The sequence below is a fragment of the Scomber scombrus genome, chromosome 18 (genome assembly GCF_963691925.1).
Source record: "Scomber scombrus chromosome 18, fScoSco1.1, whole genome shotgun sequence".
Taxonomy (NCBI): domain Eukaryota; kingdom Metazoa; phylum Chordata; class Actinopteri; order Scombriformes; family Scombridae; genus Scomber; species Scomber scombrus.
The window spans coordinates 12,279,563-12,307,172 of NC_084987.1; the positions used below are offsets into that span (position 1 = coordinate 12,279,563).

The window sequence follows — 27,610 nt, forward strand, 5'->3', positions numbered from 1 at the left end:
AGAACTTTTTAGCTTTAATGTTGGGTGTTATTTCCATCATCTGAAATATGCATTTAGCTGAATCTACTGTTTGTTTTAAATCAAGTCAATTTGGCCACAGGGACAAAGCATACAAAGACAGGAAATGAAAGCAATTGTTTTATAATGTGGCCACAAAACAATATTTGACTGTTCTTATGTGTTAATGGATAAGGAACTGTCCCCAGGCACATTCATGCAAAACATAAAACTGAGTTAGAGGCAGGCGGAGGCTGGCAAATGTGAATTTATTTTAGAGATCTATTTGGACTAAATGTCAGGCCAGTTTACAACAAACAAGGTTTAAGTGAAGGGGAACACTGCTGTGTTGGTTTTCATTTAGATCCTAGCTTGTCTCACAAAGATACATTAGCCTTTTTAGAGAGCCAGAGACATGTTACAATGAAAATAAAAGCCATTCAGAGTTAATGCATCTGTCTGAAATGTTACAGGAATTTGTTTTGGTTATCTGTGATTTCACGCTCCATTAAAGCTGTAATAATGTAGCTGCCAACAAAGAGGAGAATACAGGAACAATCTCATCTATTTAATATGCCTTAAAATGTCGGATTTGTTTTTACCAAGTGGCAACCTCCGGGGCCGAAAAATGAAGCCAGTTGCAAAAACTGCAGTTCCATGAATGGTCAATTGAGGCAGGCTTCAAAAGTGAGTCAATCCCCATAGACCCCCATGTTAAAATTCTCAACTTTATAACAGAAATAAACATTTTCCAGCCTGGTAAAAAATATGGTTTTGCCATTCATGACAACTACATTTTTATATAACTCACCTGTTTAAATTTGTATTAAAGCTAAGTTATAATTAAGGGCATGGCCGCTGTACCATGGTGACAATGTTGAGTAGATAATAACCATGGCATAGCCCCAGATTCACAGAGTACAGCCTACACATATATTTCAGTGTGTTTTCAGGTCATGAAAGTTAATTGTAACATGTTGGTCTTTTTCAGTGTTTGGTTGCACTAAAACACCCCTCAAAGGAGCTGGATGTTCAGTTTTTTTTCCTGTAAGTATATTTGTTTTTCTTAAGTGAAAATTCCAGTTAACAGTATCACAGTTAACTATAGACTGTAAATGAACTATGATAACCAAACTAGCAGCTAATGTCAGGGTCAGATTCTCCCTCTTGTCCAAATATGGTCACCTCTGGCTCCAAAAATCCAAGATGGCCACGATCAAAATGCAAATCAAAGGCTTCACAACATAAATCAACAACAAACAACAAACCAATGAGGCTTTCATTTTTATTTATTGTTTACAGTCTATGGTTCTGACTAATAACATAAAAGAGAGATCAGGTCAGAGATCCATAACCTTCTCAGAAACAATGTTCACTATCAACAATTTTATTTCTAAGAAATCTAGTGAATGATGTAAATATGCAGAAATGTTGCAAATGTGAAAATGATGTAAAATATTGTTTTCTATCAGCATCTTTAAACAGTAAGCTGTGATTGAAAGTAAAGTGTTCTTTATCATTTTGCCCCTTCTGACCTTTGCAAGGACCAACATGTTTTGTAATATGCAAGTCTGACTGTATAGTAGCTTCACAACACCAATAAGTCATACGGCACATGATGTATAAGGGTCTCCACATTACCATGTTTAAGATGTGAATTTGTGCATGTAGATTTTTTGGGCCAAATGTATTTTATTTAATCTTGTGAAATTGCATGTTGTATTGAATATTTGTTTGGAGGTCTGTAAACATGAACTAATATGGGGCTTAAAGGATCATGTTTTGCATGAATTGTGTAGGCTATACTTTGCATTACTGGCAGATATTTTCAAAAGCATACCACAGGCTTTTAGATTAATGAATGTTCTTCTCCTACTTGGTGGCCATTGTTTGAGTTTGAGCTTGTGCTTTAAATAGGTCTGTCATCCTTTATTTTGTTGCCTTTTTAGTCACTATTATTGTTGCAAAGTAATGCAGTTGAAAGCACTCACTTGCGACAAATGATTTTGAACGGAGTCTTTCAAGTGGTGCATCCAGATGTGGTCAGATAATCCCAGATATGCAAGATTTTTTGGAGTTGGATGCCGAAACAAAATTAATCCATGAGCTCCACCTCCAGAAAATAAAATCCTTATAGCACATGCAGAGAAATGAAAAATGAACATTGTGAAACGACCACGTGAATTTTGCATCTGTTTGCACTGATAAGTTTGCCATTTGGCAGCCATCTCTTTGATCCTGAAGGCAGTTTTTCATCATCACTGTATATTTCAGTGAGGCCTTTCAGCCTTTTCACACTGTACTGCCATGAAGTGAAACAACTGCTGCCTGAAAGGGAGGAAAAACGCATTCATCAGTTAAAAAATCTATGCATTCATAAACTGTTCAAGAGCCATGTCATCTTTCACAGACTGTCTAAAATTCAATTGGAAAAAAATTGGTGACTTAGAGAAAAGTGAAAATTGGATTCCGGGGAGCCTGGGTATACAGATAAACATTGTGTACACAAATAAGCAATGCAACAGATGTGATGCAGACACAGTAGGCATTTAGCTGGTGGTAATTTGCAGCCTCCATACCTGGCTAGGCTTTTTAAATATTCAAACAACTGAGTTGATGAAGCATCAGGATAAAAAACAGCAGGACAGAAAGAACAGACTGTATATGTATGTCTATGTGTGTACACAATGACTGATAGATGTGATATTATGTGTGTATCTGCGTGAGTGTGTATGCTAAGTGATTACACTATTAATATTTATAAATTAGTTTACCAGAGTAGCAAAATGATACTATGCCACTTTCAACCTAGTCAAATTCAGAGAAATTGAATGCGAATGTTTCCTTGTTTTGCTCTTTCCATACTAATAGTTTTTTTTTTTTCTGGTCAGTATAGTTTGATCACACAGATCTAGAGATACTCTTAGGGAATGCACATTAACATTTAGGTAGGTGGTGAAAACAACATATGCTGCTGGAGGAGAAAACCACTCTCACCACACTGTCATCAGGAGAGGGTTGCCAGTATACACAGTGGTCAGAGATGATGTCTGCACTCTCTCCAAAGTAACCAGCCACTGGAACCAGCTTGGCAGCCCTCAACCTCAACACTTAAAATAATGAGATCATGCGCTCCACCAATTATCCAAATAGCTCCCAGTTCAACACCGGATTGTTTTTTTTGTTTTTTGTTTTTAACACAGGCTGATTAAGAGGCCAAGATTATAAGTCATTGGTCAGGTGTTAAGCATTGCACACTATTTTCTCTTTAAACAGCTGTCTCCATATTATTATATAGCAATAAAATCATCACAAAAGAACACTTTAATCGTGTGATGCAGCAGCAACAGTTTAGTTTTCCTTTCACAAATCCAACTGAAAACATTATCTCTGTTTTGTACAGCTCTGCTTAATGCATGTGTACTCTGATTTTTAGCTAATTATCATGTATATACTGCCTTTTCAGGACAGCTGAAGAAATGTATGTGATATGTTGTAACTTTAATGTGAATCTTTATATGATTTCATCCCCTGAGAAAAAACAAGAGAGGATAAAATGCATGAAATAAACCTCCAGCTGTGACCTCTTTAGAGGAGCTGCTGATCTATGAATGAACTTCACCGTTTTTCACAAACTTCCCCCCATGATCTCAAATGAAATTTAGAGTGAAGCACTAGCATTAGAATTAAGGGAGGTTTAGTTATGAATTTTCCTCTAAGCTCCTTTTTTCCCCTCTAGCTTTGTAGTCATTCTTCCATTATAGGAAGACCAAAGGTAACAGGGTTCAGTGTCACTGACTCAGTGTCTAGGCTATATTGGGTTGATAAGCAATATGATTACCTTGGTCCACTAATAGCTTCTGTATGTCCACTGATGTTATTAAGCATTGTGATAAATACAAATCCCCCCACAGTTCAGTCATCATTAGACTTTTGTAACTTCACTTCCTGTTGCACAAGCCAAAATGGACAGAAATTAAAGTAAACACTAAATTGCATTGACAAGGAAAATTGACCTTATATAACACAAAATGCCTCCATTACTGCAGCTGTTGTTACTTTAGATCTAGGAGTCACGTCTGACATTTTTGAGGAGACAGGATGACAGAACCACAGTGAGCTAATATTAGTGGTCAACCGATATGAGTTTTTCAATGGCTGATGCTGATGCCAAAATTTAGAGAGCAGTGCAGCCACTGGCTAATATATAATACCGATACCATGTTGTTATTGGGTTTTGTATGTTTTTTTTGTTTGTTGGTTTTGCAACTGATAAAACAAATTTAATTTCATAGTAATGAGACAAACTTGCTGAACTCAATATTAATACAACTGTTATTGTCTGCATTGTTTGTTTGCTTAGGTAGACATGCATTCTGTATGCAGTGCACTAATTTTAAAACATTTTTTTTAAAGTATTACCTAAATGTCCTTAGGTAACCAAAAAACAAAAGTTTTAGTTCCCTAAACTACAACAATCATCAGCTGTAGTTTGTATTCTTCATCATAATAACTTGTGTCCACTGAGTGCCCATTATTTGTGCATGAGAAAGCTCAGCAAGCAAGCCGTCGTTCAAACTGGGCTAACCCCAGTTGACCAACTCTCCTGTGAACCTTCCTCGCCAACATCTGCTCCATTAACAATAATCTATACTGGCAAAGATTGCCTCTGACCTCCTGGGGAGAGACTGCTTGTACCTTCATCTTCACCAAGATGTCGCTGCTCGAGAGTGTCTCATACTCCACTATCTAGGTAGCCAGTCTAAACACTCTCTGGTCAGACAGAAATGCTTCATTGTAAGATCCCAGGTGCTGGCCTGTGCATAAACGAAAGACTGGTATACAAACACAGCAATCATCTTTGCACACTGCTCAGCATTAGCAGAGGTTTTGGCAGTTCAATGTAGACCTTTTTATCCACCATCAGAATTCATTCAAATGTTGCTCATTGCTCACAAGGAAATCAGCCTCTCAAAATGCCATTAATTGTCGACCACTAGCTAATATCTTGGTTAGGCGACAAAACATGTCTGACGTCCCAGTCTAATGATGTGACTGATCTGTTTACTACTGACTTTGCACACAGAAGACAGCCAGCTGGGTCTTGCTTTTTCCACCCAACTTCATAATTATCATTAACAGCTGTAGCAGTAAACAGCCTCATTTTTTACACTTTCTTATTGTAATCCTGTGTTTCCATAACTGGCTATCACTCTCCCAGTGGCTCTCTGCCTCTCTTTCCCTGTGTGTGTGTGTGTGTGTGTGTGTGTGTGTGTGTGTGTGTGTGTGTGTGTGTGTGTGTGTGTGTGTGTGTGTGTGTGTGTGTGTGTGTGTGTGTGTGTGTGTGTGTGTGTGTGTGTGTGTGTGTGTGTGTGTTTGTGGAGACAACTGCTACTCCTCATCACTTTTATCAAATTTTGTTGCCTCTTTCCCTGTTTCCTGTCTCCTTCAGTTCTTTTTGCTCCGTCTCTGGCCTCTGTCTCCAGCCTCTCGTCTCTTCTCATCAGCCCTGGATCCCCACTCTTCCCAGGTTCCAGCCTAAGCCTTAGCCCCAGGTTCCCACCCTGCAGGCAGAGCTTTAGCTCCTGGTTTCCAGCTATCTGCCCAAGCATGAGCCCCAGCCCAAGTTCCATGTTACCAGCCCAAGCTTCCTTATGCCTGTATTCTCTTTCCCACATCTTCAGAGTAAATACCTTGTTTCAATTATATCCCTGTGTCCTCATCGTTGAGTGTCTGTGCTTGGATTCACATGCTTCGTCCCACGTAACATTTCTAGGTCTGCTTCATATTTAGATTGTGATTCAAAGAGAAAGCATAGAGATAAATGCTTGGAAAATTGGGCCACATCTTTTGTTAGCCGTTTAGACTCATTTCCAGTTTAAATAATAGGATTTAAATTCATATACAACTGGCTTAGATAACATTGAAGTGTAGCAGGAAAGAATAAACACGATGTGAAGTTGCTGATACTTATTTGTTTGTTTGTTTCCAAATCAGATAAATGGTCTAGTCACTCACTATCATCCATATATAATGCCTTTGTGACATCCTCCCCCTTGGCTTTAGTTCCTGTTTGCATGAAGACCACTGATCTGGCTGGCTGCAAAGGGCTGGAACCTGGAGGCTTAGATCCACAGTCAGACCTCGGGAGAAAAACTGGCTCCCACTCTCGATCCCACAAACTTTTCCATAATGCGAAACCATCTCTCATCCTCTCAGTTCTGTCGCTGTTCCAAACCAAGGAGATCAGCGCTGTTACCACCCAGTTAGAGACAGGCAACAAAATACCTAAAGAGGGAGGAAGAGAAACATCTTGATGTTGTCAAGTGAAAACCTGGGAACTGCAGTTTTCGTTACTTTCTGCTTGAATATAATTTCACAGTTTTTTGGCTCCACTGTTGTCTCACAATGCCCATTCAAAACACTTCGGAAAAGTGGTATTGCAGCACCCATTCTAGTAGGCCTTTTTAGCTTTCAGCACAACCTGTCAGAACTGTTATAACGGCACTAGCCTAGTATTATCTCTCTGAGGTTGTGATGCTAGAGACTGTGAGACTGTGCAGTGGTGCTTCAAGCTAAATACTGACATCACCATGCTACCATGCTTACAATGACAACATTAACATATTTATCTTGGGCAGGAATAATATTTACCATGTTCACAATAATAGTTTAGCATGTTCTCTTGTAAACACTTGCTAATTAGCAATACATCAAAATATGGCCCTAGTGCCCCAGTATAAATATCTTGGCATATGGCTGGACAATAGTCTCAATTTTAAGCATCACATTAACACACTCATTACTAAATTGAGAATTTCTGTATAGAAATAAAAATTGCTTCCCTACTCACCAGAGAAAAATAATTGTTGAAGCACTATTTTTGTCTGTTTTGGATTATGGGGATGTCATTTATGGAAGAGCAGCTGTTTCTACACTGACTGGATGCTGTGTACCACATTTAGCCCTAAGGTTCATAACCAATTAACCTTACAGTACCCACCACTGTACTCTCTACCAAAAAGTTGGCTGGCCTTCCCTAGCAGTGAGGAGAGATCAGCATTGTTTTTTATTCATATATAAAGCTTTGTTACAGTTACTGCCGCCCTATATTTCATCTCTGTTAACCCTGAAGTCAGACAATATTGGCACTCGTTCACAGAATTGGTTGTTGCTCTATATTCCATTAATCAGAACCAAAATAGGAAAAATGTCTTTCTCTTATAATACACCTTACACATGGGACAATATTAAATAAAAAATTAAAATAAAGGCCTTAAAATTAGATGTTTCTTTTCTTCGGTTTGCACCGAACTGACAATCCATCGAATAGCGCTTTAGACATTTATCATAAATGTGAACCTCATGGTGGCACTAGAGGAAAACTCATGGGATCACCAAAAACAGTAGGATTCAGCCCCTGGGGACCACGAATGTCTGCACTAAATGTCATGGCAATCCATCAAAAAGTTGATATGTATCAGTCTGGACTGTGTTGGACTGACAAACTAACTGACATTGTCGTCCCTGGAGTCATGCCACTACCATGGCCAAAAAGGCAAAACAAGATCCCTCGAACCTCATTTGTTTAATAAAGGAGGGGTTTATGATGGGAAACTGGCCCAATCATGGCCTCTGGGAGACACTGGACATTAAGAGTGGTTGGCAGCTTCATCACTCTGGGAGAACACAAATATACTTTGCAAACATCTGACATCATGGCCTGTTACCACCAGGAAAGTTATAATAAACTTATCCCATGAGAGGACAGTTTGGAAGCAGCCAATGAGAGAAGGAAGAAGAAGTTATAAGCAGCTGGTGGCCAATTACAAGGATAAGCTGCATCCAAGCAGCAGAGAAAAACTGAAGAAGTGAAGTAACAGCAGAAAGGATGAACCACCAAGAGGAAAAGGGACAGGTCTCCTTCGGCCCACTGAAAGAGGTGGCATCCTCACTACTGCCCCACTAAACAGACATGCTCATGGATGAAACAAGCCAGCCTCTGAGAAGTGGTGGCACCCAGCTGATGACCCTGCAGCAACAGCACTAGCACAGGTCCAACAGGAAGCACAGCGCATCAGCCTGTACACTAACCTGTCTGACAGTTGTATTCAGTCAGTTTGTGTCTGAAGAGCACTTTGTTGTTAGTTTTTTGTTACTTCATGCAAAATGTCTATTGCAGTAAATTAAATCAAGGCAACTTATGAATCACTGGGGTGTTTGTTGTCCCACTGGTTATTGTAACACACATGAGAATGTGGAATGGTAATGTAATTAAATCAATCTTTATAGCATTAAATTGTTAGCAGCTGTATCGCGATGGTGTGGGACATGAATTTACTAAACCAGAGCGGGAGAAAAAAACAACCTAAATCACATCCTGTTCAACATGCTCATTAATTTTACAATAAATTCTGTGAACAAGAAAATGTATCTTACTGCAGTGGCTGCGGAAGGGGGCACATTACCTTATCTGATCCTGATTCAAACAGTTAAAATAAGCATCTCAAATATTTTAGCTTTTTTGAATAAATTGCTAGAAAATCTCAAATGTGACAGTAAAACCATAAAAACCATAAATACTCATCTCGGTGTGTTAGATTATGTTTGTATCTCCTTTAATCCTGCCACATAATGGTAAGTAATAAGTCATACATTGTGCTGGCATTGACTTTCCATTAAAAGGCAAATATTGTATCTATGTTAACCATTATAACAGCAGAACAGAAACCTTGTTAATGCTACCATCTCTACACCATGAAATTGAATGCCTGTCCTTTGCATGATTTACATCAAACAGTTCTCTCAAATTCAGTTTCTACTATCTGTTCAAAAATACTCAGTCTGTCAGCTGTCAGCTGCAAACCAAAGTCAGTTTGAGAGCTTTTTTGATCCTCTTTTCAAGAAACCAAGATAGAGGGAAAGAGACGCAGGCATGTATTGATACCCCTGTGTGTGTGTGTGTGTGTGTGCGTGTGTGTGTGCGTGTGTTTGCGCGTGTGTGTGCGCGTGTGTGTGCGTGTGTGTGCGTGTGTGTGTGTGGTCTGTTATAGGCCACATTTGGGCACACATTTCAGACTGAGGACCAGTTAATTGCACATGACTTGTCCAACCAGGGAAAAAAGCCATGTCCCTAATTGGGAAAAGTATGATTTTTGGGTCAGTATATGATGTTAAAAAAGTGACCATGGTCTGATATGCTTTGGAGTGTGAGTGTGCATCATTTATATCATTAACTGAATGTTTTCCAGCACAGTGGATAGTCTGTATTTTACCATAGACAGAGTGCCTAATAAAGACAAAACAAACTTATGCCTGTGGCTTTGCTAAAAAACGCAGGTAAAGCAAACATACTCTGAAAAGAAAGTTCCCAGATGTACAATCCCTCTGTGGTGCATTATCTGTCATTACCTGCCTATGCCATCAAGCTACTCTTTCAGTGAGCTCCATGACATCTGCAGATGATAAGTCTCTCCATTACACAACTTTTTACAAAGGTTTTACAGGGTTATGTAACCTTTCTATGCCCAACATAACAGTCCCAAACGTTATCCACAAAAATATATCAAAAGTAATGATTTAGTTAAATTCTTGCCCATCCACATTCATCTCTTGTTGATATACTGTATGTTTTTCGGCAGGTTGGACTAAAGAAGAAAGTTATTCTGTCTTTTTTCTTGATTTTTACATTGTATAAAGAGCATCAAAAGTGGAGCTGTCATAAATTTGACTGAGAAGACAACTGTCATCACTCAAACACTGACACTGATATAGATAAACTGTGGGACATGGAAAAATATCAGGTGTCTTTTAAGGCTGAGCATGATGGATTGTGCATTACTGTTAGAGGTATTACTAAGGACAATAATACCTGGAACAATATAAAATAATAAGAAGTCACAAACCCACATACTGCAGTTGCACAAAGATTTCTAAATCTTGTCTCAAATTTGTGTATCTTCAAATGAAAATGATTTACAGGCTCTCTGGTTTAAAGTGGTGCTTGATTGTTCTAATGAAAGCACAGTCATATTGTATTATATTGTATAAGTGTTTCTAATTGGAGGTTTTGTTCAGTCTACTACACAGTGTATCAGTCTGTTTAAGACAGATGAGACCTGACAGGCAGCTGAATATGTGCAAGTGCAACTGTGCAAAGTAAAGAGACAAACGATCAAACAATCAGATAAAGGGAGATGATTTGATAATTAAATTAATGTTGTTTTCTTTGTTGTGACTTACTGCGTTTCCCCAAGTATTAAGTTATGCATTGTATTTACAGGAATGTTTATTTGGATGATCCTACTGCCAACCAAATCTTTCTTTCTCTCATCTTGACTCCCAACTTCACAACAAACGTGAAAAGTATGCTTTCCACACAGTGTCCACAATATTAAACAGCATGGAAACATTGACATAAACACACGGTTGTCAACATAAGCACACTAATTTCCAGTGTAACACTTCCCCCCAGAGGGCAACAAGAGCCTAGAAAGGAAGTATAATTGATTATAGTTGATATCAACTTTAAAGGCAGTTTTTAAGCTTAATAAACCTGCTTGTCACCTATAACATATGTCATTTTTTGAGCAATATTGCTTATTACAGGTGCTGTGCCACAATAGTGAATGTGAATCATTTATAATGAACTGATTTGACAGTATGTAAAACCAACCTGATAATTCAAGACATCTGTGTTTCTAGACGGCTCTGGGAGACATGGGAGGAAAATAAAAAAATCACACATCACATTTCATTTCATTTCTCTGCCTCATCTGGAGCTTTCCGTGATAATGTATGAGTCACTTTCATTTTGTTATGGATGAAAACGTTTTGCATAAAAATGTACTTTTAGACGTATGTTGGTATGTGACTCCTTCTCACTTCTTGTTATTAGCTGTACAGAGTGAATTCCAGCTAAGCTGGATTTGTAAAAATAGCATAAATGATTATCCTGTCCAACATGGAGGACGCACTGAAATTGTGGTGACTGGTTGCGGCTATATCTTTCAGAGTCACTTTCATATGACACTCTCTCTCAGGCGACGGCCACTGCACCAAAATGCTGCCTCAGTTGTTGGAGGAACATGAAGGTGTCTGGGATGAGATGAATGGCTTCAGGAACATCTTGGACACAAATCGAAAATGAGTGAAAAGACTAAATAAGTCTTTTCACTCAGACTAAATAATCAACAGTGAAGCCCTCCACCTTGTACAATGCCTTCGGAACCAACTTTACTCCTTCTGTTAGACGGTGAAACACACCCTCCAACAAGGAGACAAAAAAAAAAAAACACTTGTCAGGTTGTGTAACTTTCCCCACAGCCTAAAAGTAAAATATACATGTCAGAGTGATGGGAGACAGAATTCCTCAAGAAACCTCAATCCTGCTGCTGGTAAAAAGGTAAGTTCAGAGTGTTTAAAGAAATCACACGACAGCACCAAACTCACCACATAGTCCACCTTTGAGCTCATTAGTCTAGTTTTAACAACATTAAGTGGTTGGCACAGGATTGTGATGCAGCCTCCCAGTGCAGAGAAGGAAAATGTTATGCTTATTTCAACTAATAGTTAATATTATACTATGTACAGTATATTGTGGCAGTCACTTGCCACAAACACACTGGACAAAAAGTGAATGAGGATGTTGTCTGTCAGGTAACCAGCAAGCAGGACTAAATGTTTGGACTGGTCATAACAAGACAGCTGCAGGGACAAAATGCAGACCCATATAGCAAAGTAATACCACAGCATTTTGTGATCTAATAGTAAATCAGTTGTTGAACAGCCACAGATGTCTGGTAAAGGACAAGGCATAAAACATTTTTGCAGTATTTGTATTAAAGGTTGTCACCACACTAGACAACACTCTCTAGTCCACTTGTGAGTTGATGTAAGGCTTTATAAAAAGAAAAATAAGCCAAAGTTATAAATTGAGCATATTCAGCCAAAAGTAAATAAAATAAGCACATTTCCACATATATGCAGTGGCTAAAATGAGCATTATGCATTATGAGTAGTTAAATGGTCTAAAATGATTGCTTAAACTACAATAATAAATAAATTGTAAAGAAGATAATTCTAAATATAAAAACAGTTAATTAAACACACATTAACTTGTCTAAAAGTCTGGCACTTAAAGCTCCATACACAACAGCAACAAGCAACGTCTTAAAACTCCAACCAAACGGTCTCCTCAGCTGCAGAAACCCAGCAACTAACAGTCTTAGCTCCTCTGCTCCTTGAACACCTGCTCGTTAGCAGCATATAACTGCCTTGGTGACCTAAGAGTCCTGGAAATTATGTAACTGGCTGTGACTGATAGGTAGTTATGAAGAGTGACAGGTAAGAGACCTATGGAATTTCCTCATTTCCTACCATGATAAAAAAAAAATAGCAGAATAGGCAACGTCAGTCTTAATTTTTAATTTTCACATTTCTGTTTATGTTTTTCCAAGTTTTACCTCTTTCCATTAGCACATTTACTGGCAAAAAAACCCCCAAAAACTGGTGTTTTTACTTGACTCATCCATTTTTCATTACAGGGTTTTTCTTTTTACTTTCCATTGTCAATGCTACTTCATATGTTTTGTTTCCTTATGCATTTTTTATGGCATTTATTGTTCCTAGAGGTGTAGACAATAAGTAAACTCTATTAATCTTGCATTTGCTCCATTAATATTTATCTGGGCATATTATCCTCCTTGTAGGACACCATTTTTTTACATCACACTTCAACAGGCTCTTCAGCGTGCTTTCCAGTGCATCTAATAAAGGAAAGCAGTCTGATGTCAGTCTGAAATGTTTCCTGGTTTCAGTTGTCATAGTCTCTAGGGGGAGTTGACTGATGTGCGTATCACCTACCTACCCACAAACTCATCTCAACCCAGAGTATTTTGTTGTATGTCATCTCCTTCTTACTCCTACCCATCTACCATCCTACACTTCCTCAGCTGCCTTGCACTAATACAAAGTCTGCAATGTAGTCCCAATAGGGGTACAGCTTGAAAATGGGTATGCTTGCAGTGTCATGATGCTTTTTCAACATTTCTTCCAAGAATTCCAGACAAAAAAAAAATTGTTTTTTGCTTTAGTAAAATTCTCAAGAACAGGTTCATATTTACTAAAATCTGAATTAAAATGCTGAATTAAGCAAAGCACAATAAATACAGTAACCTATAGTTACAATAGGTACTATTATAACTCTCAACATCTAATGCAACTAATGCTGCCGAGCACCTTGATGTCATTTTCCAAAGAGGAGTAATATATGATATGGTCATGTGGCACCAACGATAAGATAATTGCATCATTATCAAGTGAATGCAGGTTTAATCTGTACATCAAAAAAGTCCCAAGCCTTTCTACAGCTGTGTCACACCTCAGCACCTGTCTTAAAGGGATAAAGGTCTGGATGAGCACAAATTTCTTTCACCTAAACACCAGAAAAACTGAAGCTGTCCTTATTGGCACTCCACACCAGATTCAGTCAGCCCCCATACCTCATCTCACCTTTGACGGCCAGGACATCCCCCTTTTCTCCTCAGTCACTAATCGGGGCGTTAGGTCTGACCCTCAACTGACTTTTGATGAACATATAAGACATATGTAAAACATCTTTCTAATATCTTAAAAACACCTCTAAACTTTACCCCTCTCTAACCCTGTCAGATGCAGAGAAATGTGTCCATTCCTTCATCTGCTGAATATTGCAATTCACTCTTCAAAGGGATCCCTGGCAGGAAGTATCCAGAAGCTCCAGTACATTAGGAACAACGCTTCCATGATCCTGATGAGAGTGCAAAAATACCAACATATAACACCAATTCTGTTTTCATTACTGGATCCCCGTCTCCTTCAGGGTTGACCACAAAGTCCTGCTACTCTCATAAAAATCCATCAACAGACATGCACCTCTCTACTTACAGGAACTGATCATAGCTCAAACCTCCACCCACACCCTCAGATCTGCCAGCGGCTTGCTCCTCCAGGACCACAGTATTAAGCTCTGCACCATGGGAGATTGCGCCTTCTGCTCTGCTGTAGCATGCTTGTGGAACCGTCTTCCTAAATGTGTGACGGCAACAAAGACCCTAGTCTTTTCTTATTCTTATTATAAATGTGGGTGGAAGACTGAATGACTCTAAATGGAAAAAATGAGCCCTGGATGAATTCTGAACATATTCTCAAAGGTGCAACACTAAAACTTAAATGTAAACCATATGGTATACACAGTATGTGGACCTAGTAAGTATTTAATCCTATTAGCCCACTTGAAAAAGGGACACACCCCATATACTGATAATGTAGTGCAACAGTGACAGAAATAGTGGGGCTATCCCAATAAATACGCCTTAGGCCAAAGATTTTCCTTTGATCTCCTGACCTCCTAAAACAGCATTCAAAACATATGCGAAAACATGTGCTACTGCTATCACATCCAGTCAAAAGGTTGGTTGTCTCAGATAACTGCAGGTGCACTTTTTTTCTTGTTGATGATTACTTTTGAACTTATGGTACCTGCAAATAGCATATACTGTATGTTCCCAAAGCCAGAACTGCCACTAGTATTGAAACTGCTTTCTACTCTTTCAGGACAGTAAATGGTTTCAGTTCATGTCAAAATAAATCTCAGTTATTACACAGGAACAAATGTGGTTTAAAAGAGCCACCCTTGCCTTTTCTTAATTGATTAAAGGAGATCTTATGACCTCTAGTGGTCAGCAGCTCTAAAGCAGGGTGCTGTCCAGGTTAAAATGTTCAGGAACCCTATTTTTGTGCACAAAATAATGTACTCAAAATAATAATGTTACTGTTCTCCAATCCCTCATTGAAAATCAGAATCTTTAAATTTTACAACCTTTAAGTCAGAATGAGGATCAGTGATCGTGAACCAAAGTTTACACACCATAGGGCTTTTCAACTGCTGCAGACTTTGTGCTAGAAAAAACATTCAAATATCAAACTGTGAACCTCAATCATATATATATACAGTATCTCACAAAAGTGAGTACACCCCTCACATTTTTGCAAATATTTTATTATATCTTTTCATGGGACAACATTATAGAAATGAAACTTTGATATAACTTAAAGTAGTGAGTGTACAACTTGTATAACAGTATAGATTTACTGTCCTCCGAAAATAACTCAAACCACAGCCATTAATGTCTAAACAGCTGGCAACACAAGTGAGTACACCTCACAGTGAACATGTCCAAATTGTGCCCAAACTATCAATATTTTGTGTGACCACCATTATTATCTAGCACTGCTTTAACCCTCTGCAGGATGGATGACAAATTAAAGTGAGTATGAAAGTTTGAAAAGGTGGGTTTTTAGACGGGATTTGAAAATGGATAGAGAGGTAATGTTCCTGATGTCGGGGGGAAGGGAGTTCCAGAGGCGGGGGGCAGAGCGGCTGAAGGCTCTGGACCCCATGGTGGACAGACGGGCAGAGGGAACAGCGAGGCTGATGGAGGAGGCTGATCTGAGTGCCCGGGAGGGAGTGTTGATGTGGAGGAGGTCAGAGAGGTATGGGGGGGCGAGGTTGTGGATGGCCTTGAAAGTGTGAAGCAAGATTTTGAAGTCTATGCGAAATTTGACAGGAAGCCAGTGAAGTTGTTGAAGAACAGGAGTGATATGATTGATGGATGGAGTTCTGGAGACAATACCAGCAGCTGAGTTCTGGACCAGTTGGAGCTTACGGAGGGACTTGTGGGGGAGACCGAAGAGGAGGGAGTTGCAATAGTCTAGGCGGGATGTAACTCGAGTGTGGACCAGGATGGCAGCGCTGTTGGAAGTGAGGGACGGACGGAGGCGGTTGATATTGCCAAGATGGAAGTAGGCTGACTGGGTAACCTTATTAATGTGAGTCTGGAATGACAAAGAGCTGTCAAGGACGACACCCAGGCTCTTAACCTGAGTGGAGGGGGAAACAGAGGAGTTGTCAATGGGGATGGTGAAACTGGGAGTGTTAGTGAGAGAGGATTTTGAACCAACTAGGAGGACCTCAGTTTTATCGCTGTTGAGTTTGAGAAAGTTGGAAGAGAACCAGGATTTGATTTCCTGTAAACAGACACAGAGGGAGGGGGGCGGGAAGGTGGAGGTGGGTTTAGAGGAGAGGTAGAGCTGGGTGTCGTCCGCGTAACAATGGAAATGGATGTTGTATTTTCGGAAAATATGACCCAGAGGAAGGAGATAGATGATAAATAGGATGGGACCGAGGACAGAGCCTTGAGGAACACCAGAGGAGAGGGGAGAAGGTTGGGATGTGAATGTCTTCAGCTGGATGAACTGAGTGCGGCCAGAGAGGTAGGAGATGAACCAGTCCAGAGGTGTGTCAGATAGTCCAATAGATGCTAGCCTGTCGAGGAGGATGGGGTGGGAGATGGTGTCGAAGGCCGCACTCAGATCAAGGAGGATGAGAATGGAAGATAGTCCGGAGTCAGCTGCCATCAGGAGGTCGTCGGTGATTTTAAGGAGAGCAGTCTCTGTGCTATGGCGTGGGCGGAAACCAGACTGGAACTGTTCATATAGGTTATTGTTATGGAGATGAGTATGAACCTGAGATGCCACTGCTTTTTCCAGGATTTTTGAAATAAATGGTAGGTTAGAAATCGGACGAAAGTTATTGAAGTTGTTGGGATCAGAACCAGGTTTCTTCAGAATAGGTGTTACAGCCGCGGATTTGAGAGATGATGGAACAGAGCCAGAGGTTAGGGAGGAGTGAATGATGGCAGTTATCAGGGGCAACAGAGAGGGAAGGCATGCAGTAACTAAAGAGGTCGGCAGTGGGTCGAGCTGGCAGGTGGATGTTTTAGACTTCAGGATGAGGTCAGAAATGACAATGGGAGAGGGGAGTTGGAAGCTTGAGAACGGTTGAAAGAGGGGGGCATGAGAAGCCAGAGGAGACGGATTACAGGATGAGTGAGGGGTCAGTTGCTGGTGGATCTTGCTTATTTTTTCATTAAAAAATGTCATTAAGGAGGTACAGTGTTCTGTGGAGTAGAAATGAGGGGGAAAAGAGTCCGGGGGGCGTAGTGTTTTGTTCAGTACTGAGAATAGGGCCCTGGAATTCCCATCACCAGCACTGATCAGATCTTTATAATATTGGGATTTGACTGAGGAGAGGGTGTCTTTGTAGTAAGCAATGTGGGAGTGGTACATTTCCTTGTGAACAGAGAGTCCAGTTTTTTTGTAGAGCCGTTCAAGTTGACATCCTTTGGTTTTGAATTGTCGTAAAAGAGGTGAAAACCAGGGTGCTGAGTGGGTGAATGATACGGTCTGAGTTTTTTTAGGGGCAAGTGAGTTCAACAGAGTGTGGAGATGATCATTGTAGAGGGTAACCAGTTGATCAGGAGGGGAGGAGTAGATGAAACTGGGGAGGCTGTCAATACCTGAGGAGAGAGCTGCTAGGTCAATGTTTTTGATATTACGGAAAGAGATAAGACGTGACTGTTTAGTTTTGGACAGTTTTAAGCTGGAGTTGAATGTAATTAACATGTGATCAGAGATGGGAAGATCATCAGCGGAACAGTTAAAAGGAGTGACACCAGAGCAGCAGACCAGATCCAAAATATGTCCTTTAGTGTGGGTAGGGAAGCCAATGTACTGTTTGAGTCCAAAACTGTCCAGGCAAGATGTAAAATCCTTGGTAAGAGCCAAATTGAGGTTGTCCATATGAATATTAAAATCATCAAGCAAAATTACATTGGGAAAGAGAGAGCAGATGTGAGTCAGGAAAGCAGAGAAGTCATTAATAAAATCCTTGTTAGGTTTGGGTGGGCGATAGATATTAAGTAAAATAGTTGGAGTCGGACCATTAAGTTGAAGAGCCAGAGTTTCAAAAGATGAATATAGTGGAACTGTAACAGGTAAAACCTTCCAGGTATTGGCTTGACACCATCTGAGCCAAACAAGTTTATCTTGGTCTCATCAGACCATATGACATGGTTCCAGTAATTCATGTTCTTGGACTGCTTGTCTTCAGCAAACTGTTTGCGGGCTTTCTTGTGCATCAGCTTCAGAAAAGGCTTCCTTCTGGGACTACGGCCATGCAGACCAATTTGATGCAGTGTGCGTCGTATGGTCTGAGCACTGACAGGCTGACCCCCCACCTCTTCAACCTCTGCAGCAATGCAGGCAGCACTCATTCGTCTATTTTTTGAAGCCAACCTCTGGATATGATGCTGAACACGTGGACTCAACTTCTTTGGTCGACCCTGGCGAGGCCTGTTCCGAGTGGAACCTGTCCTGGAAAACCTCTGTATGATCTTGGCCACCGTGCTGTAGCTGTTTCAGGGTGTTAGCAATCTTCTTATAGCCTAGGCCAATCTTTATGAAGAGCAACAATTACATTTTTCAGATCCTCAGAGTTCTTTGCCATGAGGCGCCATGTTGAATATCCAGTGACCAGTATGAGAGTATTAGAGAGAAAACACCAAATTTAACAGCCCTGCTCCCCATTCACACCTGAAACCTTGTAACACTAACGAGTCACATGACACCAGGGAGGGACAACGACACAATTGGGCACAATTTGGACATTGACTGTGAGGTGTACTCACTTGTGTTGCCAGCTGTTTAGAGATTAATGGATGTGTGTTGAGTTATTTTCAGAGGACAGTAAATCTATACTGCTATACAAGCTGTACACTCACTGCTTTAAGTTATATCAAAGTTTCATTTCTTTAGTGTTGTCCCATGAAAAGATATAATGAAATATTTGCAAAAATGTGAGAGGTGTACTCACTATTGTGAGATACTGTATATATATATATATATATACACACACACACACACATATATATATATATATACACACACATATATGTATATATACACACATATATAGGGGAGGAATACAGTTGGAACCTTTGTTACTTTGAAACTCAACTGCTCAGACATCAACCAGACTCCATTAAAACTTTAATCATTGTTGTGTCCTGTGTTGTTATATCTTTTGTACTTATATGGCACAATAAATCTAAAGTGAGGGCTTTTACAGCAATTTTCAGATCTTATCGGTATGATGGACTCTGTGGCTAGGCCCTAGTAATACTTTCCCACCCAGCACAGCTCTCCTCATAACACTGCTTATAAAGAGTTGCTTTATATTTTTTATCATGCATCATCTTTCAATGCCGCTTCAGTGGCCATAAGAATGTCAAGCTGCAGTCCTATTTTTGCAATTAGAAATCTAAATATGACACTCTGATCTTGCTTACTGTTTGCTGTCACATTAGCTCAGTGTGTTGCATTGCTGTCTGAGATCACAAGTTTTCTCCTACCTGCGACAACATTAATCTTTGTAGAATTTCAATACAGTGCAATCAGTTTCAACTTTGAGTAATCACACACAATTTCTTCCAAAATATTTGTATATACAACATTTTGCATAAAATCAACCATATGATCAATATAAGAACACATAAGAGAAGGGACAAATATGGATATTTCAAATTTTAATCACATAATCGACAATTCTATAAGCAATGTAAGGACTCAGCCCTGCCATTCCCTGAATCACATATCTGGTGTTTTTCATCATAGGTAATGGTAACCATGTCCTTACAGTATAATCTTTAGTTCTGTGAAAAGATTAACATACACACACATACAGTATGACCAACTTACGTACTTTGCACACAGGCCAGTACTTATGTAGCTTGTTTGCTACACAAGTATCAGACAGACACATGAGCAGGCAAATGGACAAGCAAACAGCGGGGGCGGCTGTTGGTGCAGGCTCTGTGCCTGGAAAGTTCAGTCTGAGTTGTACCGCCACACCTGACGCTGTTAAAAGACAGTATTCATTGCAGAAGGCATTTTTTTTGTTATCTTTTCTCCTGGCATCCTGTCTTCTTTGTCGTGTAAAAAATGAAGAAAAAGAACAATGAAGGACGAAGTGCATGAGCAGCAGGGTAGGAGGGCAGCTGCTCTACTCTAGCACCACAGTGCCACCTGCTGCCTCCAGGGCTGCCTTCAGTTTCTCTGCATCTTCCTTGGATACGTTGGCCCGGATTTCCTGGGGAAGAGACTCCACTAGTTTTTTAGCCTGGTTTAAAAAAAAAAAACAGAGAGAAAAAAACAAGGGTAAGTGATGTTACCTTGTCTGTTCAAACAGCACTTGATGTAATTGTCCTGTAGAAGCTGATCAAATACTAGACCAATATTAAGGATGGTTTGAGACCACTCAAACCCTTATCTTTAGTTTATATGAAACTATGGCACTCCAGTTTTATCAGCTATCATTTATAACAACATATTAGACAAATGAAAACAGGGGACCCTGTACAATGAATGTGGGTGAACTATAAAGCAGCACAAAGAAGTGCACAGCGGCTGCAGGTTTAGGTACAGATATTCTTTCCACACACCACAGGAAGACTATACTTTATGTGCAGATGTTCACCTGTCATATCTTTTCTAATTTACGTATAATTTCAGTATACTTTAGACTGTGTATACTATGTAGCTCTATTATGAAGAAAAACACAAGTACTGGATCAAGGCAAAAAAATTCAATAGCTAAGATCAAAACTGAAGGCAGAAAACCGAACCACAATGATGACATACCTGCACTAGGTTCAAGCCTTGGATGCAATTCTTCACTTCCTTTATAAGTTTGACTTTTTCAGCTGCCTTTAGCTCTGTCAGTTTTACTGTGAAGTGAGTCTTCTCTTTCTTGATTGGTGCTTCTTCCTCTTCTGCGGCCTAGTTTCAGGAGAGAAATACAATTTTAGTAAAGCTGCTTATATTAGCGCCTACTCACAAAGTAGACCTTGACATAACTTTGACATTAATCACGCACAAAATGGTAAAACGTCATAAACCATTTCTCTCACCTGAGCCCCAGCTGGAGCTGATGCAGCCATTGGCATCATTCCAACATCCTTAATATTCAGAGTTTTCTGTGACCAAGAAAAACGAGACGTTCACTCATCATGAAACACAGAGGGATTACTGTGGTCTCTTTAGATTCAGCATTTCAGGACTTTCCCACATACCTTGAGGAGCTCATTGAGGTCTGACACCTCTAACAAGGTGAGGCTGGCTATGTCATTGACTAGCTGTTGGATTTTGGGGGAATACTGTTTGGGTGCTCCGTCAAATTGAGGGGTGGCGATGGCATCTGAGTGGGTGGCTGGACTGGTCCTTAGAAGTCTGAGAGCACACAGGGCTGGCGTCTGCTGCTGAAGCTGTTGCCTGTTAAAATGAAAACGGATTACTTAAATGATTCACTGTCTGGTCCATAACAGCCCAATGTACAGTACATTGTGTATACAGATATATCCAGAGTGTCTTTATTGATAACTTCTGATGAATTTTTTCTCCATCACTATTCTGACTCCTGTTGACACAAACAGGTGATGAGCCACACAGTGGGATAAAGAGGTTTATAGTGACCACTTTGTGCCTCACTTTGGCTTCAAACTTCCAATCCTCATCTGGCACCAGTAAACCAAATGTGTGGGAAGAATTTCTCATGCTGAATATTCACTGCAAAGTATATTTTAGGGACACATTTGTATTCACAATGTGACTTTTTGATAATTTGGCTTAAGTAACTGGATTATGATGCATTTTGGGTGGCATTCACACTGGTGCATACAGCAGTCAAAATGTGATAAACCGACAATATGTATTTCAGTGATAAAGTCCATATAAACAGCTGTACTCTACGCCGTTGGTTTCCTATCTTTTGGCTTGAGCTATTGTCTTCTTGAGACTAGGGATGCACAAATCCAACTTTTTCAGTCCTGATACTGATGTCTCGGTTTTGAATATTGGCCAGTATCGAGTCCCGGTCCAATACCTATCTTTAATTAATAAACGGTATGTCTAACTGTGTAGAAGACACCGGGATTATTCTTATGTGTAAGGCAAAATCAGCCTTGGCTTGAACATTGCTTTCCCAACTTTGCAAAAGTACATGTAACAAATAAATACACAAACAGAAACTTCCTGAATTGTTACTTAAAAAAATAACAGTATCTGATACCATATCAACGATAGCTGATCCAGCTATTTGAGTCACTATCTGACAGATATCAGTATTGGTGCATCTCCACTTGAGACCCGTTGTTGCTGGCATGACTGACTAATCTGAATACTTTTAAGGAGATTGAGGATGTAAAATCATTCAGAAACGTGCAAGAAAAAACACTTAGAACTAAAACAATTAGTCAAATCAATCAACAGAAGATTATTCAGCAACTTCTTTTATACCCATTCATTTTTTATTAAAAACCTAACTCCTTCCCTACCTCCAGCTTCTTGTTTCTCTCTAACATGATAATGAACACTAAAGCGTCAGGTTTGGGGCTTGTTGGTGAGGTCAAACCTTTCAGGTTAAGGAAATCACGATGGACATCTTTCACTATTTTCTGACATTTTATAGACCAAACAGTCAATTGGAAAACTATTCAGCAGAATATTGTTAGGTGGTCCTAAAAACAAAGAGCAACATTGGAGTCTCCAAAATTAAACCTTATGTCACAGAAAAATGTGTTTCCTTTTTCTTGTTCTGCTCACCACCTTGCGACCTCTCACAAATAGATCCTGTGACCCTTTGAGAGGAGGGGATCACTCATACACCAAACTGGAAACCATTGTTCCAGGTTGTGTGGACAGCAACTTTTACTGTCAACTCTAAAAGCTCTAGTTGCATATGCTTGCTACCTTTAACATTTAACCTGCATGTCATATTTGCTTTGCTCAGTGTTGGACGTTACACCTCAAAAAAAAAAAAAGAAAAGCAAGACGAGATGCTGCTTGAGGTTATTGTCCAGTCAGAAACGTGAATTTCCAGATACACTAGTGTGACCTTGGCTGTCAGAAGCATGACTGTTGAATGGAGGAAAATAAGACACAGCTGCAACATTTAAGTTTTTACAACCAAGCTTAAACTAAGATGAAGTGTTTCATGAGGCTAATTGCAAATCCCTGGATCACGGCGCTTAAAGTTGAGTACATTTACTGCCGGCTAAAGTTACCAAGCTAACGTCAGCTAACCTACTTAACACACAGCCGCAAAACATGAAACCTTATTTTATCCGCGGACAAAATCCATTTTCTGTATTTGCACGAGCTGAAGAGACAGCAGCAGCTTTGACAACCAAACTCTCGGGTAGAAGTCAGCGGCTGTCTGCCCTTGAAGAAGCAGACAGTCAAGTCACTGATGCACCGTTACCGGTGCACCGGTGTTACGTGAATAAGTGTGACCCGTACAGATGGTGCTACGTACCGGTTAATGCTCGCCGCAACCCGCAGCGCGGTCCGGAGGCAGCGTCTGGTGCAGTACATGCTTTCGTTAATTTGGAGCTGCTTCTCCTTCTTTAAAAAACAGCTAGGTTTGTCACAGCCTGGTCTCCTTCCAGTCACTCTGCCTCAAAAGCACATGGCGTCCTCTCTGCTCCTGACCTACCCTCAATGCATTGCGTGAACTGTTAGAAAACGTATGGGTGCCGGTAAGGGCAATACTTCTCAAACTGTCTCGTATCAACCATAGAAATATATATCTATGATATCAACGACCCGTAAATTCACACAATTTAGACTACAGACCCCAGTTTGATAGGGTTTGGTCCCGGGGTCCTCATCCAATAAGATTTTTGAGTTTTAGATTACAGAAAGTGCTTTATTATTATAGTGTGTGAAACCCGTGACCAAATAGTCTACATACATTCTGTTATTGTTTTACTTATGGCTGTAATTATAGTAAAAACAAATGATTCCCATTTTTGCAAGGGAACCCCTGTAACCCCCTCAAGGGCCCCTGGGGACACTAGACCCTTTTTTCCCCCTAAGATGGCGAAGTCATGGCCCACCCTACTCTACCTCTGATTGGCTAATACTCGTCACCCGCGTTGGTTGGAGCTAGGTGCCTCCTAGTTTGAGCTAGAGTGCCTAGTTGTAGCTAAAGGCACAGGAAAAGAGCGATAGATAGTTGATCAGGCTAAGCCAATCAGAGGCAGAGTAGGGCGGGTCATGACTTCGTCATCCTAGGACTAAAAATTGGTGACCCCGCTTTGAGAACCACTGCTGTAAGGGACCTGGACATAGGCTACATATAAAAATAAAAATAATGAAAATCATATAGACTACAATATGAATTCCTATAATTGTTAATCGAGTTATCCATTATTATGACAGTATAATGCTAACTGTAATTCCATTAATAATACCTGCAGCATTTCAGTAACCAGCTCTATTTACATGAGTGTGCACTGCCCACGAGTGGTCACATTCAGGAACTGCAACACAAAAGTTGGGTTTACAATTCAAGTACCCCATGTCTTAAAACAGTCAGCTGCCCACAACATTGAATTTTTTTTTTCTTGCCATAATCATTCCTCCTGTTCATACTGGACATTATAGAAGATCCCTTCATAATGCACGTACAGTGTGAGTGATGGGGCCCAAAATCCACAGCCCTCATGTGCAAAAATGTTTAAAAGTCTATCTGAAGCTAATATGAAGCTTCAGCTGTTCTTTCTGATAAGTCCTAATACATCCCAATACCCCAGTGCAGTGACGGGGACACTCTGCTGCAAGAGATACCATCCTTCAGATGAGAAGTTAAACCGAGGTCTTCACCCACTGTCGCACTTAAAGATCCAATGGCAGGAACAGTAAGGGGTTCCCTGATGTCCTGGCAAAATTATGAACCTTGCTCCCTCCGTCTGGCTGGTTTTTGAACAAAATGACTGTGTGGCCACCCCCAAAACCACATTTGAAGGAGATCTTTTAATGGTCAGTTTTAACACAAGGAATGATTACAGCAAGGAAAATCTCTTTATATGGAGGTATGGACACCTGACTATTGTTTTAAGACAAACTTGAAAAATTGTGAACCTGTCCTTTAAATGGTTATTAATATAGTCTTAACCAAAACTCATGTTGTTGTCCTGACACCTCCTTTCCTTCTTTATGTCCTTCTCCCCTTCTAAGAAGTTTTGTCCACTTATTATTATAACAAATAGCACCAACACAGTCTGAGCTACCTCAAATAAATGACATTATTTGAATAAAAGGTTTTGACTAAGTTACACATACATTTTAATGTTATTTGAATTTCGTCAGTACTGGCAACTGGACAGAGGCTTATGAATAGGGCCTTTATCTGCTGGCTACTCGACTTTTTGAGGACACGAGCTTGACACAAGCAAACAACAAAACTCTCTTTCTGTATCCATTTCTTAATTGTACATTCATGCATACGATCCTGTATTCTCCAGCAACAAGATATTGGTCACAAGTTACATTTGATAAAAAATCTTACAATCTGTCATTAAAAATACACTCTGTTGACTGTTTGTCTTTTACAGCTTTTGTTACATAGTTTATGTTTTATGTGACACTATCTAAGGTCTATATTTGATGTGAAAACATTAAATAATTAGCATGCCATCCATGTCTATTCTCTCTTACGATTTTTACCATTGTTAATAGTCACAAAGGGCCTAAAATTAAATGATACAATTCTATACACTGATACCGTGCAATGAAATGATGATTATCATGTTGATTAGTAATCCTATTATTGATTGTATGAATACTTTTCTATGAAATAAATCTATTTTTCTGCTTGTGTGTGTGTGTGTATGTGTGTGTGTCTTACCTGGACTGTACCAGCTCTGAACACTGGGGACAAGCACAAAGGGAATCCTCTTAACCAGGTAATCTCAGCACCCATCTGCCGTTAGTCATCTGCCACATCCACCCTGCACCAGTATGTCATTTCCCCGCTCGCCTCTGTCAACCAGCACAAGTTAAGGTAAGAGGGATCTCCTGAGAGACAAACTCACTTCACAGGCTGGCAACACAAGATGAAAGGGTTCAGTGTCTTTATGCTTCTGCTCTCCAGACGATGCTGCTGTCACCTCAGGCAGAGAGGAACTGGGAGGATCTGTGTGCAGTGCTCGAAGATGTGCTGGAGGACCAGTCCCACAGGCAGCTGTTCGCCTTAGAGCTGGGCTCTGGAACCGGGCAGCATGTCATTCGCTTTGCCCAGAAGATACCCTTTGTCACCTGGCAGCCATCAGACATCAAAGAAGAGTCTCGGGAGAGGTTTGAGTCTTATAGAGAAATTGTGAAAATGTGCTGCACACGCATTCAATAATCTATTATTGATCTAATTAAATGGTTGTGACAGCAGTGATAGTCATAGTGACAGTAAGCTTCATGGGCAACAGGTTGTCAATTTTCAAGTTCATACATTGGTATAGGAAATAGCATCAAGTGGTTTATGGGAATCTATATATTTGAAATTAAAGTGAACTTTGTTGCAGTATTAAGGCATACATCGCTGCCATCAATGCAAAGAATGTGCTGCAACCTGTTCACCTGGATGCCCGTGAACCGTGGGAGAAATGGGCTGGCCTTCCTCACAACTCCTGTGATCTCATTATTGCTATCAACTTACTGCAATACAGCTCCTTCAAAACAGCACAGGTAGGCATGGTTATGTAAAAGGTGATTCAAATCTTGAGCTTAATTGTGTGAGTAACTCAGACTTGGAAAAATTATGCATTTGTGCTGCACTGGTTCATTTATGAGGGCCCATAAACATATAGTTTTTAAATTGTTATAATGTGCAAATATCTGTTTCATATCAATTGTTTTTTGATCATTCTCCAAGGGTGTTTTCAGTGGCGCAGGTCAGATCCTCAGATCAAACGGACTTTTGATAACATATGGGGTATGTGATACTGTACTTTCAAGTTTATTATGCACTCAGAATAACATTGTCATCATTTAAGTATGGATTGCAAAATCATGACACAAAAGGCTTTAAAAACAGACCCATCCAAATGTGAAATGTTTTACAGGTGTATGCTATTAATGGCATCATTACACCAAGCTGCAATGAACTCCTGGATGCAGAGCTTCGAAATTTGTGAGCAGGTTTTAACAGTCTCGCATACATTACACAATGCTATATATAGTATCAATTACTTTAAGAGGAATCATACTGAGGTCTTAAACCTACTGTATTAGTGCAAATTTGAACATGAACAAAGGGATCATTTTTTTACGTAATGCAGAACAGTTACCTAGATAATCACTTTGAGTAGCAGTTTGATTACTCAGGTTATTAAATTTGTTTGTTCTTGCTTTATTGTGATATTTATACTGAAAAATACAAGAATCAAACAGCGCCACTGCTACATGACAACAATCTGACTCATCTGTTACACAGAAATCCAGAATGGGGCCTTCCAGACATTGATGTGCTCAGACAGCTGGCCTATGGGAACGGGATGCGTCTGGAGAGGATGGTGAGTCACACACTATTCACAGTTTGGGGAATCGGTAATAACTACGAGACTCATACCTGTAATGTTACTTTGCAGATTGAGATGGAAGAATACTACAAATGCCTCATCTTCAGGAAACTTTAAAGAAGCCAAACTGCACAAAGGAGAGAAATAAGTCCTTTTTTTAACGCTATAATGCACAATTCTGAGTAGATGCACTAAAGCACATTTCATCATTTAACTCAGGCCTTTACACTTATAAAAGACCATTTTAAAACCATCTCATTTATACGGAAACATGAATTAATGTGACATGCAACATTGCATTTACACTAATAAAAGGTTGT

General features: G+C 39.9%; 2 protein-coding genes across 3 annotated transcripts; one reads left to right on the top strand and one right to left on the bottom strand.

Moving 5' to 3' along the window:
* Nucleotides 1-19,450: 19,450 nt before the first annotated feature.
* Nucleotides 19,451-23,404, bottom strand: mrpl12 (mitochondrial ribosomal protein L12). The gene is made up of 5 exons (XM_062438723.1): nucleotides 23,249-23,404; nucleotides 21,009-21,207; nucleotides 20,847-20,912; nucleotides 20,578-20,715; nucleotides 19,451-20,056 (listed from the first exon to the last, which is right to left on the bottom strand). Exons 1-5 carry the CDS (start codon nucleotides 23,305-23,307, stop codon nucleotides 19,940-19,942), a joined length of 579 nt encoding a protein of 192 aa, XP_062294707.1. The 5' UTR covers nucleotides 23,308-23,404; the 3' UTR covers nucleotides 19,451-19,939.
* zgc:103625 (methyltransferase-like 26 B) lies at nucleotides 19,970-27,587 on the top strand. Of its 2 annotated transcripts, XM_062438722.1 has the most exons (8): nucleotides 19,970-20,094; nucleotides 25,639-25,780; nucleotides 25,871-26,073; nucleotides 26,295-26,457; nucleotides 26,645-26,704; nucleotides 26,835-26,902; nucleotides 27,206-27,284; nucleotides 27,360-27,587. In XM_062438722.1, the coding sequence occupies exons 3-8, from the start codon at nucleotides 25,874-25,876 to the stop codon at nucleotides 27,405-27,407; spliced, it is 618 nt and encodes a 205-aa protein (XP_062294706.1). In that variant the 5' UTR covers nucleotides 19,970-20,094; nucleotides 25,639-25,780; nucleotides 25,871-25,873; the 3' UTR covers nucleotides 27,408-27,587. The 2 variants fall into 2 exon arrangements, with proteins under 2 accessions (XP_062294706.1, XP_062294705.1); XM_062438721.1 differs by having other exon boundaries at nucleotides 27,206-27,587.
* Nucleotides 27,588-27,610: the final 23 nt, after the last annotated feature.